The sequence below is a fragment of the Elephas maximus genome, chromosome 1 (assembly GCF_024166365.1).
Source record: "Elephas maximus indicus isolate mEleMax1 chromosome 1, mEleMax1 primary haplotype, whole genome shotgun sequence".
Classification (NCBI taxonomy): domain Eukaryota; kingdom Metazoa; phylum Chordata; class Mammalia; order Proboscidea; family Elephantidae; genus Elephas; species Elephas maximus.
In genome coordinates, this window is record NC_064819.1 from 189,868,058 (window position 1) to 189,884,783 (window position 16,726).

The window sequence follows — 16,726 nt, forward strand, 5'->3', positions numbered from 1 at the left end:
CAGTGGGATGATTTTTGTTCAGGCCTTTGAGGTGGTGACAAGCCAAACTGGCAGAGATTAGTAATGTTGTATAGCTGTGAAAAGGGAAAAAGGACATAGAAAGGAAGATACAGGAAAAGAGATATAAGAGGGATCTACCTCTGGCCTCTCCGCGTTTCATTCTATCCTCTGAACCATTTGGCATGTTCATTCTCCTAAAATGCTCATTTAATCACCATATTTCACTACTCAGGCCATTTTCAAGGCTCTTATTCCAGACAGGATGTGGCCTCATCCACTTACTGACCTCACTCTACTTTTTGAACCTTAAGTATAAAACTTACTATCCAACTAGGAACTTATACATTATTTAGTCTATTTTTTTTAACATACCCCACCACCATTCCTTCTCTGTTGTTTTTAATGCCGTACCAATGTACTTTTCCTTCCATCCTGTCCTTTCTAACTCCTGACCATTCTTTGGGAATTGACACATTAAAGAGCTTCATCAAGGCCTTCCTGTTCTGTTTGTATGTGGGGTGTGTGTGTGTGTTCCTCCCTTCTCTTTATTCCTTAGTACGTATGAGCCCTACTATCCATTGTTAAAATACTGAATTGTATCTGATCGTATGTTGATATATAATGTTGGTCTTGTCTTTTAGATTGTAAGCTCCTGGAGAGCAGGAATAGTGTCTTCATCTTGTATTCTTTGTGATGTTATTTATTTCTTAGATACTCAGTGAATCTCTCTGGAATAAATGAAGCTTATGACTTAAAAGTTATATATAAACTAACTGGATGGAGTTGTGCAGTAAGCAGTAGGTCTTAGCACTTAAAGACTTAAGTCTTTTGGTAGGTGAGGTGAAAAGAACCAACTAGTAGGTGTGCCATCTTGTCAAGGCTCCACTTGAGCTGTAGTTTAGGAACCACTGTCATGGAACAGATTCTATAAATTTGTCCCCTCATTAGTGGGTATTCAGTGAAGGCTTGATATCAGGGCAGGGGACTTAGCTACTCCTTTGGGCACCACTTAAAACCAAAGACATTTAGGGAGAAAAAGGAAATGAAATTGAATGAAGAATAATGAAAGATAGGACAAATGGGGAGAACCACTATTTGTCTCAGGTGATTTACCCCTCTGTTTTATAGAGAGATTCTTTCAACGTGGAATTCTATCTAATGCAAAGGCTAGCTTGGTCTGCTTTTGTTTTGTTTGTTTTTCTTTCTGCTTTCCTGCTTTTCTCTTTGAAACTTGTTTTACTGTGTGGAAATATCCATAGTGCAGGAGCTTCATCTCTTCACCCAACATGGCTATTTGAAAATTGTGAACACACAATTCTTTTAAAATATTTTTTAAACTTATGATCTTTCTTGTTTGGTCTTTCAGCTTTTCACTAGTTCTGTGCAGATGAATCCCACAGATTACATCAATAATACAAAAGTAAGTTTTAATTCATGTTGCTCAGGACCCATAGCTGTAAGAATCTAAAAAAAAAAAAACCCTAGTAAATAGAGAGCAATATCACTCCCAGTTATTTTCCTATCTGATATGTGTGGTTGAGATAGTAAAATTCTAGATGAAAGCCAGCTTTTGGTTGTGGGATGAATCATTACCCAATTCTACTGATGTTTATGGAAATAACTACCAGTATGAAATTGGCCCTACGTCTTTTGGTGCTGCAAGGTCATCTGACTAAACTTGGGAGTGTCCAGGTATATCATTGAAATTAATTATCAAAATACGATTTCTTCGTGTTTTATGTGCTACATTTTACATTCCTATTCCTTCCGTAAACAAATTCTCAGCATTTTTTTAATTAAAAGTTTACTGGTGCCCATATTCTTTTATCTATCAGTATAGTGATAGCTCAGGAATTTGTACTAACTGGAGGTAAAGCAAGTTGAAACAGTGAATTAGGGATTTTGTTTTTAAAGTAATATGGTTTTTGTTATATTTTTAAAATATATAGGAACTCCGCTTGGACTTACCAAGTATTGAGGTATTGACAAAGAGATTCTTTAGGACCGGTGTTTAATGAGTAGTAAGGACAGCTTGAAATTATTAGAGCAGATGTTTATGACTATATTATTATTTTGTACAGTTTATTGTCTTGAATAGGTATACTCTTTATGTTGTATATATGCCAAGTTGTTCAGTGACCCTTGTTTTTCATTGAATGCAAAGTGCAAATCAAGTCCTCTGGAATTTGTACAAATTCCAGATTAGTGGAAACAGAATTTTATCTTGATTCTTATTCTTTGTAATCTAAAAATGAGCACATCTCCAATAAGTTATTAGGGTTGGGAATGCTTTTCTGACCGTTGTCATGTATAAAGATAGCCTGACTAGATTTTCTACATTTTGAAAGTTATAGCCCGATAACTTAGAGCTTAAATAATTTGTGGACTAGGAAGGTGGTTATACATTCATAATTTGGATGATTTATATCAGGGGTTGGCATATATTTTGTAAAGGGCCAGCTAGTAAATATTTCCAGTTTTGTGGGCCATATGTTTTCTGTTACAACGACTCAACTCTCTTGTAGTGCAGAAGCAGCAATCGATGATAGGTAAAAGAATGAGTGTGGCTGTGTTCTCATAAAATTTCATTTACAAAAACAGGCGGCCTGCCAGATTTGGCCTGTGGACTATAGTTTGTCAAGATTTATATTATAAGATTCTTTGGACCACCTCAGCTTTGTGTTTGAGTAACGATCATATTACTGAGTGCTCCTAAGCTATAGGCCTTAAGTTGAATGGACCCATATCATATATTCATTTAGTGAGTGTGCTTTCCTATTTATTTATTGCTAGACATTAAGTCATTCTTTATTCTTGTATAATCCTCCTTATTCCAGAAAACCAAGAACTTGGACACAGTTTTCAGAAGTAGCAACTAAACAGAGAATTGCATATTGTTCTACATACTATGAAAAAATTAAATTTGAGAGTGACTTTTTGGTATAGCTTCTCCTGTAGTTGAAATTAATGTTTTCAAATCATTGGCACATCAGCTGTCACTCTCTTGCCCTTGACAAATGTATAACATACAGCCCTTCCCTGATAAATCAGGATGCCTTATACTACTGAATACAGCAATCTAGGTGGCCACTACTAATGGTTAAGAATTTTCATGGGAGATGAAACTCATTTATCATCTTGGTTCTCATCTGTTTTAGAACAATAGTGGCATCCTTGGATATTACCTATTTTAGGGAATATAAAAATATAAGAATAAAGATGGTATCGTTGCCACTATTAGTATTTTATGTATTATGAATGCTAAATGAGAAAATGTTTTTATGTAATTTTTTTTTTTTTTTTGAGGTCTAAGCAGTTTTATTATATATATCTTGGGACCATTGTCTTCTCTGAATCCTGGAAACTTGTACTATTTAAGTTAATGATGAATTTCAGGGGGATTGTAGGAATTAGTATACAGATGTTTGTTACTGGTGTAACAAACTTAACTAGCATTCAGATACCTGGGACTTAGAACTGTCAAGGAAAAATTCTGAACCTTCTAACCTCAGAGCCTGATCATCACTAGAAAGAACACTGAAGAACTTTGCAACATTAAAGGTTTAATCACCCTACCACGGTCCGATGTAAGGAGAGAAGACAGTAGTTGAAAGAAGCAAGTTAAATGACAGAAAGAACTGAGAGAGCCACAAAAAGAAAAAGAAGAAACACTACTTCAATTATGAGGCTCCAGAGAGTTAGTTTTAAAGATACCACTGCTAATCCCGAACTATTCCGAATATGTTCGTATACATTACATATTTTGTTTATGAATGAAGGGAAATGTGAAATACGTTTTAATCAAAACATTTAAAGTAAATTGATTGCTTAAAAAGTTAGTCACTTAATTAGCATTTTAAAACCAGTCGTCTTTGATTCATTCTCATCTTTTACCCTTAACACATTCTGTGTATTCTCCTATTGAAATGCCCCCTCCTCTTTATGGTTCAGGGTCTTTGTTTCCTCTCCTTGATGACAACAGTAGTTTCTTAACCAGTCTTGTTACCTCTGCTCAAATCTCTTTCTCTCTCTAGTTCATCTTTCCAGATGCTCCCCCTTTCCCATGTGTTTCAGATGATGTACCAGCATATATACTGTACCTTTTTATTTTTTTTGCTATGTTTCAGAAACCTATAAAACAGGAAACATACAAGTATTTTTTTTATTATTTTTCTCTTTAGTCAGAGAATAAAGGATTAGAAACTACCAAGAACAATGTAGTTCAGCCGGTTTCAGAAGAAGGAAGAAAATCTAAACCCAAACCAGGTATGTATAGACATAATATTAGTTTCTATAGATTTATGAAGAGTCCTACACAGAAACAAATGTGAGCCAAGGAAAGCCTTGCCATACTTCAAAATTAAACACAGAGTATACTGGCCTCAGTCCTGTACACAGTCTCAAGGTTCCAGCATATAGAGAAAATTGAATTAGTGAGGTAACAGTTCTTTAAGTCATGGATATTTGTCTTTTCCTATTTAACTTTAAGAGATCTAAAAGAACCCTAATTTCTTAATTGTTAAATAAGATTTAAGCTTTTGACTTGCATATTTTTTAATTTATTAACACAAACTTTCATAGTTTCTTGTTTGCCATATAAGGATATCCATGCATGCACATCTGTATCCATTCCCTTCCCCCCCGCCGCCGCCCCGAGCCCCCTTCAGCTTGAACTCCGTATAAACTGGTAATAAAAGAGTGTTTTTCTTATCTTTGTAGATAAGCAACTTATCCAATACACTGCCTTTCCACTTCTCGCATTCCTCGATGGGAATCCTGCTTCTGCTGTTGAACAGGGGAGTACAGCATCATCAGAAGTTATGTCTTCTGTAGATAAACCCATAGAAGTTGATGAGCTTCTGGATAGCGGCCTGGATCCAGAACCAACCCAAAGTAAGCTTGTTCGCCTGGAGCCATTGACTGAAGCTGAAGCTAGTGAAGCCACGTTGTTTTATTTATGTGAACTTGCTCCTGCACCTCTGGATAGTGATATGCCCCTTTTAGATAGCTAAATCCCCAAGAAGTGGACTCTACGTGTATATATTCATCAAAATGATGAATTATTTATTTTGAAGTATCATTTGGTACTTTTTTTGTAAATTGCTTTGTTTTGTTTAATCAGATACTGTGGAATCTAAAGCACCTTTTGCTTTTCTCACTAACCACACACCCTTGTAAAGCTTTCAGATGTTACTCAGCCGCATAAGTACAAAAGATTCAGTGCGTATTATTGGCTTATCTTTAAGTTGAATTCAAATGACCATTTTTCTCCAGTTGCCGTATATTGGATCTCTCTTTTTTTTTTATATGTTAGCCTATTAACCCCAGTTAAACTTTTGTTTGTTCGTTTTACTTGTTTGATATGTCTGATTGCGTTGAGTGTAAGTCACTAGAACTAATGGTAGAACTCTTAAAAGTTTCTCTATTCTAGTTACTTTTATTAAGTATTTTTCACTTTGCTTATTTCTAAACCGGGAACATAAAGTGCCTGTATCTTGTAAACTTTCATTTGTCTTTCTTGGTTCAGAGAAGTTCATTTATGTTCAGAGAAGTTCATGTTCAACAGGAAAGGCAAAGTGTACATAAGTGCTCACTATCTGGTAATGGTTCCAGCTTCATATGCATGGAAGAAAGAAGGGATGGGATGGAGTCATACCCATCCTCTCAGTTGGACTAGTTTTAAGTAAAAACTTTCTGGTTTGTTTGTGTTTTATTGAACCATACTATTTAGTAAAATAAATATAATGAATGTTGAGTACTAGTGTTCACTATCTGTCTTCTTTGGAGGTGACACCCACATGGAACAATTTTTTCTTCTCATAGGAAGCAGATGGACTTAAGACTGTGTATGTTGTTTATTATTCTTAATTTGAGTCACACCAAGATCTTTGTGCCTCATCTGTAAATATAGACTGTATGTATTACAAGGGAATAGTATATAATGGTTCTAAATTTAGTGTGTTTTAAAGTGGTCTTTGTTTAGAAATTACACTGGCTTGCTTTCTCTGTTGCTAATAAAGAACTGAGGGAAGTGTGGTTGGACAAATGAGGTTAGAACATTATCACCTGATGCCACCAAGGGTCTACAATTTTTGCCCTTAGAGAAGATAGGAGAAATAGTCAAATCATCTCCTTTTGGAACGGTTGCTTCTAGGATTGCAGAGACTATGAGCAAGGCCAGGGTACCTTGTTTATCATTTGAAGAATTTCACCTTCAGACATAGGGCTAGAAGGAGTGCACTTAATATCTGATATTCTATAGGGTATACTGTTGTGTAAGGTGGCACAATAGTTAAGCCCTCAGCTATTCAGTGAAATATTGGCAATTCAAACTCATCTACTGGCTCTGCAGGAGAAAGACATGACAGTCTGCTTCCGTAGAGATTACAGTCAGGATAACCCTATGGGACAGTTCTGCTCTACCACATGGGGTCGCTATGAGTCAGAATTGACTTACCAACACCCAACAACAACATATGATGAAGAATTACAAGAAAGGGCTTGCTATTGGCTGTATTCTTGATGTCTTGGAATTAACTGTTACTGTGATGTAAAGGTTCAAAGTAAGGCCAAGCACAGAGGAGTAGGAAGCCATTCCTTTCTTAGGAGATCCTGAAATAACTTGGCTGTGACAATGAGGTCTTGGTGAAGTAATTCGAGACCCCAACACAGTTTTCTGTATAAGCTGTAGAGATTACTTTCCTAGTGGTTGTTAAGGTGAGAAGCGTTTATAGACTGAGAGAAGAAAAGAGTTTTCAGGCTTTTTCTCTTTCCCTTCCCTTTCTCACCATGGGATATGATCAAGTTTCTTCTCCTTGAAGGCACTTTGGAGCCCTAAAGGGTTATAGCTCAGTAGCTGTGATGCTTGAGAAACACTCTAAAAATAATTTTGCAAAACTTTATACTCCTGTTAGTTTTTAAGTCAGCATCTAGAATGTTTCATCTTACATTTACATAGTTGGAAAGAATTTAGGATATTGTTAATACTGTCATTTTAAAATACAGTTGTTATACCAAAATAATTTGATTCCTGCCACCATCTATTCTAGTGCCCCCAAAGAATTTTATCCTACATTTATTATGCATGAAAGTTGTATATTGATGATCCTACCACATTTCTTTGCAACTAAATTTGAAATTGTTTCCTGTAACCTTAGAATTCTAAGTATTAAAAAAGTTCACTCCAATACATAGTTGATCAAAATATTATAAATACATGTGGCAGAAGCTGTTCACTGATCATGAAACCGCTTCCTCTTCCTATCATGCAGCTAGATTATTTTGGCCCTGCTTGCAATTAGGACAGCTATGTGACTGAGTTCTAATAAATAAAATTAGGGGAAGAGATGCACAGCACGTCCTGGCCCAGTCTGTAAAAAACTCCTGCATGCAATCCTACGCCCTTTGCCATTCTACTGGCTTCATGCAGATTAGTATGTGGTTTCTTGAATCACTGCTTAGAGGAGAGCTGCCCATCAATCCTGGACACCTATTTTAAACTTGAAATGATGGGGAGCAACCTTTCATTATGTTCTGTCTGAGTTTTGTAGGTTGATCTGTTAGAGCTTTTAGTGTTTACCAATAATACAATGTGGTACAAATTTTGATAAACTGATACTAAACATAAGAAGTAAAATTTTATCAGAAATATGTCTTTTAATGGACTAAACAGGGCTTGGATCTTTTCAAGGTTTTTTTAATGTTAATTTTTTTTTTACTATTATTGATATAAGGGTTATTCAACAACTCTTGCATTTCAGTTTAGAGGGATAAATTTGCCATTTCTTTATAATTTATGTTTTTAAATATTCTTGATTTAGATTAGTAAAGGACACAGCAAATTGAAATTGAAAACTAAAACTGCCTGTTTTTGGCACCAATAAAACTTGAAATGTGAAAAAAAATAAGAGTCAAATAGTAAAGTAAAAATAGCAAGGTCTGTGTTTTAGTCCTCAGGGATGAAGTACTAGATGAGAATTTTAGACATTCATTAACTTAGAACACCTGTATGTGATCTCTTTATTAGATCCTCTAAGGCTCTGTACTCCCCAGATTAGCTCTTGGAAGAAATTTGGATTTTTCTTTTTTCAAATAACCGAGTTTGTTTTGTTCCTTTTTGTTTGTTTGTTTTGGCCAATACTGACAGAATCATCTGAATTTATACATTGTTCCAAGGCATTTAGACCAAGGGCCTAAACAAGACAAGACAGAGAATTGCCACACTCTTTACATGTATGTTATTCTTCTTGAAGCCAGCTAAAATGCTGAAATACTGATGCCATATTGGCATTACCTTTTAAGATGCTTGAATGATAATGCTTTTTTAAATTGAGGTTTCTAAAACTAAATAACACTGGAATTCAATCACATGTTTGGTGTTGTACTGTCTCTCAGTATATCAAAATTGATAAGAGGATGTGGCATACAACAGAAAGTAGAGGCCCATAGCTTAGAAAAGAGAAGAAAGTAGGCATAAAGTATATTAAAGTAATACAAGAAAGGAGGTAGTAGATTGGACTGTCAATTAGAACATTTCTTTGAACCCATGCCTCTTAAGATATCCTTCATGCTGTCACAAGAGCAACCTGTGATATCACCCTGTCTGCACACCAACCTTTAATACTATTCTCACTAAAAAAAAAAAAAGCAAAATTGCTTCTTAGAACACAGAAAACCAAAAAGGGACTGAAACATTTTTCCCAAGAAAATGGGGATGCATTTTAGAACTGTTCTAGGGTAGTACTAAAACGGGTGTAACACTGGCCAATTGTCAAGCAGGACACAGGAGAAAGGAGAGTGAGAGAGATACAATTAATTGAAACGAGACCTTTTAAAAATTGGTAAGTTAGACCTAAGCAAAATTTGGTACTGGGTGGGTAAGCAAAATTTAAGACTTTTGCTCTGTGATACTCCCCCTTAGGAGGATGAAGATACAAGCTACAGAATGGGAGAAAATATTTGCAAACCACAGCCAATAAAGGACTAGTATTGGAGGCCTGGTGGCACAGTGGTTATAAGCTTGATTGCTAACCAAACTGTTGGCAGTTTGAATCCAGCAGGCACGCCTTGCAAGCTCTGTCAGGTACTTCTTTGTCCTATAGGGTTGCTCTGAGTCAGAATCAACTCAATGGCAGTGGATTTGGTTGGTTTGGATTAGGAGTGTTGGTGACTCAGTGGTTAAAGAATTTGGCTGCTAACCAAAAGGTCGGAGGTTTGAAACCACCAGCAGCTCCACGGGAGAAAAGACCTGGCAATCCATTCCCTTAAAGATTACAGTCTAGGAAACTGTGTGGGGCAGTTCTGCCCTGTCCTATAGGGTCACTATGAGTCGGAAGAGACTTCTCGGCACACAATAACAACATACAGAATATATTAAAGAACCCTCAAAACAACAGTTAAAAAAAAAAAAAATCCGATTAGAAAATACCAAGACATGAACAGATGTTCCATCAAAGACAATATTGTTGTTGTTAGGTGCCCTTGAGTTGGTTCCGACTCATAGCAACCCTAATGCATAACAGAACGAAACACTGCCCGGTCCTGAGCCATCCTTATAATCGTTATACTTGAGCTCATTGTTGCAGCCACTGTGCCAATCCACCTTGTTGAGAGTCTTCCTCTTTTCTGCTGACTCTGTACTCTACCAAACATGATGTCCTTCTCCAGGGACTGCTCCCTCCTGACAAAATGTCCAAAGTATGTAAGATGTAGTCTCGCCATCCTTGCTTCTAAGGAGCATTCTGGTTGTACTTCTTCTAAGACAAGTTTGTTCATTCTTTTGGCAGTCCATGGTATATTCAACATTCTTCGCCAACATCGCAATTCAAAGGCATCAGTTCTTCTTCAGTCTTCCTTATTCATTGTCCAGCTTTCACATGCATATGATGAGATTGAAAATACCATGGCTTGGGTCAGACACACCTTAGTCTTCAAGGTGACATTTTTGCTCTTCAACACTTTGAAGAGGTCCTTTGCAGCAGATTTACCCAATGCAACGCATCTTTTGATTTCTTGACTGCTGCTTCCGTGGCTGTGGATTGTGGATCCAAGTAAAATGAAATCCCTGACAACTTCAATCTTTTCTCCGTTTATCATGATGTTGCTCATTGGTCCAGTTGTGAGGATTTTTGTTTTCTTTATGTTGAGGTGCAATCCATACTGAAGGCTGTGTCCTTTGATCTTCATTAGTAAGTGCTTCAAGTCCTCTTCACTTTCAGCAAGCAAGGTTCTGTCATCGGCATAACGCAGGTAGTTAATGTCTTCCTCCAGTCCTGATGCCCTGTTCTTCATATAGTCCAGCTTCTCGTATTATTTGCTCAGCATACAGATTGAATAGGTATGGTGAAAGGATACAACCCTGATGCACACCTTTCCTGACTTTAAACCAATCAGTATCCCCTTGTTCTGTCCAAACAACTGCCTCTTGATCTATGTAAAGGTTCCTCGTGAGCACAATTAAGTGTTCTGGAATTCCCATTCTTCCCATTGTTATCCATAATTTGTTATGATCCACACAGTCGATTGCCTTTCCATAGTCAATAAAACACAGGTAAACATCCTTCTGGTATTCTCTACTTTCACCAGGATCCATCTCACATCAGGAATGATATCCCTGCTTCCACATCCTCTTCTGAAACCGGCCTGAATTTCTGGCAGTTCCCTGTTGATGTACTGCTGCAGCCATTTTTGAATGATCTTCAGCAAAATTTTGCTTGCATGTGATATTCATGATATTGTCCTATAATTTCAGCATTCAGTTGGCTCACCTTTCTTGGGGATAGGCATAAATAAGGATCTCTTCCAGTCAGTTGGCCAGGAAGCTGTCTTCCATATTTCTTGGCATAGATGAATGAGTACCTCCAGCACTGCATCTGTTTGTTGAAACATCTCGATTGATATTCCATCAATTCCTGGAGCCTTGTTTTTCGCCAATGCCTTCAGAGCAGCTTGGACTTCTTCTTCAGTATCATCGGTTCCTGATCATATGCCACCTCTTGAAATCGTTGAACATCAACTAATTCTTTTTGGTATAATGACTGTGTATTCCTTCCATCTTCTTTTGATGTTTCCTGTGTTGTCTAATATTTTCCCCATAGAATCCTTCACTATTGCAACTCGAGGCTTGAATTTTTATTTCCGTTCTTTCAGCTTGAGAAACGCCAAGCGTGCTCTTCCCTTTTGGTTTTCCATCTCCAGCTCTTTGCACACGTCATTATAATACTTTGTCTTCTCAAGAGGCCTTTTGAAATCTTCTGTTCAGTTCTTTTACTTCAGTCAATTCTTCTTTTTGCTTTAGCTACTCGACATTAGAGAGCAAGTTTCAGAGTCTCCTCTGACATCCATCTTGGTCTTTTCTTTCCTGTCTTCAATGAGTTCTTGCTTTGTTCGTGTATGATGTCCTTGATGTCATTCCACAACTCGTCTGGTCTTCGGTCACTAGTGTTCAATGCGTCAAATCTATTCTTCAAATGATCTCTAATTTCAGTTGAAATGTACTCAAGGTTGTATTTTGGCTCTTGTGGACTTGCTCTGATTTTCTTCAGTTTCACCTTGAACTTGCCTATGAGCAATTGATGGTCTCTTCCATAGTCCGCCCATGGCCTTGTTCTGACTGATGATATTGAGCTTTTCCGTCATTTCTTTCCACAGATGTAGTCAGTTTGATTTCTGTGTGTTCATCTGGCAAGGTCCATGTGTATAAAAAAAAAAGTCGCCGTTTATGTTGGTGAAAGAAGGTATTTGCATCGAAGAAGTCGTTGGTCTTGCAAAATTCTGTCATTCAATCTCCGGCATTGTTTCTATCACCAAGGCCATATTTTCCAACTACTGATCCTTCTTCTTTGTTTCCAACTTTTGCATTCCAATCACCAGTAATTATCAATGCATCTTGATTGCATGTTCGATCAATTTCAGACTGCAGCAGCTGATAAAAATCTTCCATTTCTTCTTCTTTGGCTGTAGTGGTTGGTGTGTATATTTGAATAACAGTCATATTAACTGGTCTTCCTTGTAGGCGGATGGATATTATCCTATCACTGACAGCATTGTACTTCAAGATAGATCTTGAAATGTTCTTTTTGACAATGATTGCAACACCATTTCTTTTCAAGGTGTCATTCCCAGCATAGTAGACTATATGATTGTCTGATACAAAATGGCCAATACCAGTCCATTTCAGCTTACTAATGCCTAGGATATCGATGTTTATGCATTCCATTTCATTTTTGACAATTTCCATTTTTCCTAGATTCATACTTCATACATTCCAGGTTCCGATTATTAATGGATGTTTGCAGCTGTTCCTTCTCATTTGGAAGCACAAATCCCAGTAATGCCATTTTCAAGTTGTTGTAAATCTTAGAGTAATAACTTCATTGAAAAACTTCCGAAGTGCGTTTGAGGTGAAATCTTGTGTTAATAGCTGGCTTGTCAGCTGCTCACTTTAAAAACCATGAGTTTCTGTACCTTCAGTGAGATATCTATTATCTTGGAACCCTGATTGTTAACTGTGCCTGTGTATTGTTATTATGTTCAGTTGTTAGAAGGCATGCTTAGAAATAATGTAATAATTTCCAAGGAAAAATAACACCACTTGTTTATTTTTTTACTAATGGGGCTCCTTTGACATCAAATGCCATTCATTAAGAATCCCGGTGGAAATTAAGTTAGAAATAACTCTTAGACAAATATACTTTCCAGTGACCTTAAAATTATTTCAATGTAAGTGAGCCTTTAGAAAATGGCTTTGTAATGCCATTTTCTATTTGGCAATAGAGATATGAAATTCCTATACCTATATTTGAGTTAATAAATTCCTCATCATTTGTTAAGGATGTCTTTATGTTTCTGTTCTATGGAAAAAGAACAACACATTTTAAGCTTTATACTTTTAAAGGTCTAGATTTTTAACTACCAGGAGATAAAGATTTCTCCCAAAATACTTATACTTAACAAACACTTCCAAGTGTTCAGTTACTTATTAGCTCTTTACTTGGAAAGCTCTAGTTAATGAGGTACAGTTTCAAGTACAGTTTTGTTGAAAGTTGGCTTTTTGCATCAGTGGCAGAGAAGGTTCTTTGCCTGCCTAATAGCCGCTCTTCTTTATTAGTAGAGTCTAATTTTATTTCGAGTGGCTGTGTGCCCAGTTAAAAATACTTAAACTTTCCCAGATTCTGTGCAGATAGGGTTGACTTGTGACCCTTATCTGGCCAATAAGATAATAGAAACTTGATGGCTAGGGCTTTCTTGAAAGGTACTTTTTCTCTATGCAATGTTTTGCTCTTCAGCTTCACTGCATCTGCTCTGCCTAGAGGGAGTAAAAGAGGCCAGAACTAGGGAACACACTCCTGTATTTATTTCTGCATCTGTGTATTTTGAAAACTCCTCAGTTCACACAAAATGCCTCTAAATCCAGTCCAGCATCACACAGTTCTTTGTAGTTTTCTCCATGTCCAAATATGTAACCCCCTTTTCTGACAGTGAGAAACCTTGATCCCATTGTCTTTAGTTATTAATCTGTATGTTGCCAATCCTCCATCAGTGCCACTTGTGCCCTGTGTGGCTGCCCTCTTTAATTCATTTGGGCTCCCATTACCGCTTGCTGAGCTGCCTCTCCATGGTGATGCCTTCTTTACCTTGCTTATATGCCAACATCCTGCATCAGGCCCCTTCATCCACAAGAACCCTCTCCTGTACGAATGACTTCAGTTCATTCAGGCTCTGAAATCGTGTGCCTGATTACCCCGCCCCTGATACAAATATCCGTTTCACTTCTTGGTTTTCAACACCCCATGCCCGAATACCTTCATCAGCCTTTTCAGGCTCCACTTCACTCCAGGCTGCCACCCCCTCCCCAGTGTGGACATCAGACCCTCCTCACACCAGTCAGGTTTTGGCATCTCACTCTGGACACTGCAGTTCTCCATCCACTTTGGTACAGGCATCTACCTTGCTTGGCTCCACCTAATGGCTTTTGGACAAATTGTTACACAGGAAGAGAAAAGGCCCATTGTTTTAATTTTCAGTTCTTAACAACAATGTGGTCGAGTATCTTTTTATGTGTAATTTGTGTTTTCTGTGAATTCCCTGTTTGTATCTTTTGTCCATTTTACTCCTAAACTTTTTTTTTATTATTATTATTCTAATATATATATCCATAAAAATACATGTTTGTTATGTGTGTCACAATATTTTTTGCCAGTATTTGGCTTGCATTTTAATATATTTTAATTGTATCTTCTGAAGCACAAATGTATTTTTTTATTTTAATGTGGTAGAATTTATCAGTCTTTTATGGTTTGTGTTTTTTTATATGTCGTTGAAGCAATTATTTCTTACTCTGTATCTCGTCATTCATTTATTCTCTCCTGTGTTTTTGTCTATATGTTTTTAAGGTTTGCTTTTTCACATTTAGGTATTCAATCTACTTGGAGTTGATTTTAGTATATTTTAAGAGCTATGGATGGTGGCACAAACTGTTAACACAAGCTTGGCTGCTAACTAAAAGGGTGGAGATTTGACTCCATCCAGAGGTGCTTCAAGAAAGACCTAGAGATCTAATTCCAAAAAATCAGCCATTGAAAACCCCATGGACATATGACCCAGCAGTTCCACTTCTAGGTATATACCCTAGGAAGCTAATAGAAGTGACACAGACAGACATATGCACAGCTATCTTCTTTGCAGCAGTATTCACAATAGCAAAAAACTGGAAACAACTTAAGTGCCCATCAGCAGATGAATGGGTAAGTAAAATGTACATACATACAATGGAATACTACTAAGCCATAAAGAAAAATGAGTTCCCAGAACATATAAACCTAGAGGAGGACACTATGCTGAGCAAAATAAAAAGTCAGCTACCCAAAAATATGATCTCACTTTTCTGAATGACATGAATAGGTAAATATACAGAAAATTAATGTTCATTAGTGGTTTTCAGGGGCTAGGGGGCAGTGGGCAAAGGGGAGAAGCAGTCTCTGTAGTGGTCACTTTTTTATAGAAATGGGAAAGGTGGCACCAAATATGGGTGAAGTTACAGCATGACTGATGTAACGATGAAAATAAGCTGTACATAGAGAAAGGGGATGTATGGGCAAACGCTAGGTTGTGTATGGTTTTACAACAATAACAACAACAAAAAAGGAGGTGCTACAGATGCTAATATTAATGAGACATAACGTTGCCTTGTGGGATTAGTTCTCTTGGTTTCGGGAGTTAGGACCATGGTCTTATGGGACAGTCCAGTCAGCTGGCATCATATAATTCTTAAAGTTTATGTTCTGCCATTCGGTATGGTGAGTAATGTCCCAGGTCTTTTTTTTTTTTTTTGAGAATATACACAGCAGAACACACCAATTCAACAGTTTCTACATGTACACTTCAGTGATGTTGGTTATATTCTATGAGTTGTGCAAACATTTCACCCTGCTTTTCTGAGTTGTTCTTTCTCCATTAACATAAACTCATTGCCCCCCAGTTGGCTTTTGTCAGTTTGGACCCATGTAGATAGTTCTTAAAAGAGCATAATGCTCAAGGCAGACATTTTTTACTAATTAAGAAAAACTATTTTTTTTTTTAATGGTTGGTTTTAAGAAGAATTCAGGGGATATTTTTGGTTTAAGGTTTAGTGTCTGGGGTCTTAAAGCTTATGAGCAGCCATCTGAGATAAAACTATGGTGTTTATTCATCTGGAACAAAACAGAAAGAAGGCAACCCAACAATCAGTGAAGGAACTGGACAACAAGACTAATTGTCTGCATGAACCACTGCCTCCTATACCCTGAGACCAGAAGAACTAGGTGGTGCCCAGCTACCACTACTGAATGTTCTGATCAGCAACACAATAGATGAATCCTGATAAATAGGGGGGAAAATGTGGAACAGAATTTGAAATTCTTAAAGAATCCAGACTTACTGGACCTATTGAGACTGGAAGAGCCCCCAGGACTGGCCCTAAGTTGCTCTTCAAACCTTGAAACTATTCCCTGAAGCCACCTTTAAATTAAGTCACAGCCCAGAAAGTAAAGATTGTCACCCTTGAGTATTGTGTTTAAAATATATATATATATATATGTATAAAAGACCAAAGTGTCAACAACTTTGATAAAGCATAGCTGAGAAGGTCGAGAGAACAGGGAGATTAAGTAAATGGAAGCAAAACAATGAGAATGTTGACACAATGTGAAGAATGTATCCAATGTCACTGACCATTATGTCTAGAAATTCGAATGGGAGGTTTTACTGTATATGTTTTTCACCAAAAATAAAACCTCACGGTGCACAGTTCTATTCTGACGTACATGGGGTCTCTGTGAGTCAGAGTCTACTCTGGCAATTTTTTTTTTAATGAATTAAATGCTTCAATTACAATTTTTTTTAACTTGAACTACCTGTTACGCCAACACCACTCCTGAATCATACAGCCTTTCCCTACTAATCCAATAGTCCACATCTGTCAGCAATTTATTGTTCTGAATAACTTTATTACCTACCCTGGTGGCATAGTGGTTAAGAGCTGCAGCTGCTGACCAGGTCAGCAGTTGAAATCCACCAGGTGCTCCTTGAAAACTCGGTGGGGCAATTCTACTCTGTCCTATAGGGTCGCTGTGAATCTGAATCGACTCAACGGCAGTGGGATTGGTGTTATTGGTTATGCCTAAACTTCCCATGGAAGCAGCAGTCAAGAAATCAAACAATGTATTGCACTGGGCAAATCTGCTGCAAA

The 16,726-nt window shown here is 37.2% G+C and overlaps 1 protein-coding gene across 2 annotated transcripts in view; it reads left to right on the forward strand.

Annotated features, from left to right (window-relative positions):
• HSF2 (heat shock transcription factor 2) overlaps positions 1–7,064 on the forward strand; it is a 39,365-nt gene extending 32,301 nt beyond the window's left edge. Inside the window, exons 11-13 of one of the 2 annotated variants that reach the window (XM_049900067.1) lie at positions 1,367–1,420; positions 4,182–4,266; positions 4,720–7,064. In XM_049900067.1, the coding sequence (XP_049756024.1) occupies positions 1,367–1,420; positions 4,182–4,266; positions 4,720–5,012 (432 nt within the window). In that variant the 3' untranslated portion in view covers positions 5,013–7,064. The remainder of the gene's footprint in view (positions 1–1,366; positions 1,421–4,181; positions 4,267–4,719) is intronic. The other variant, XM_049900077.1, reaches the window with a different exon arrangement.
• Positions 7,065–16,726: the final 9,662 nt, after the last annotated feature.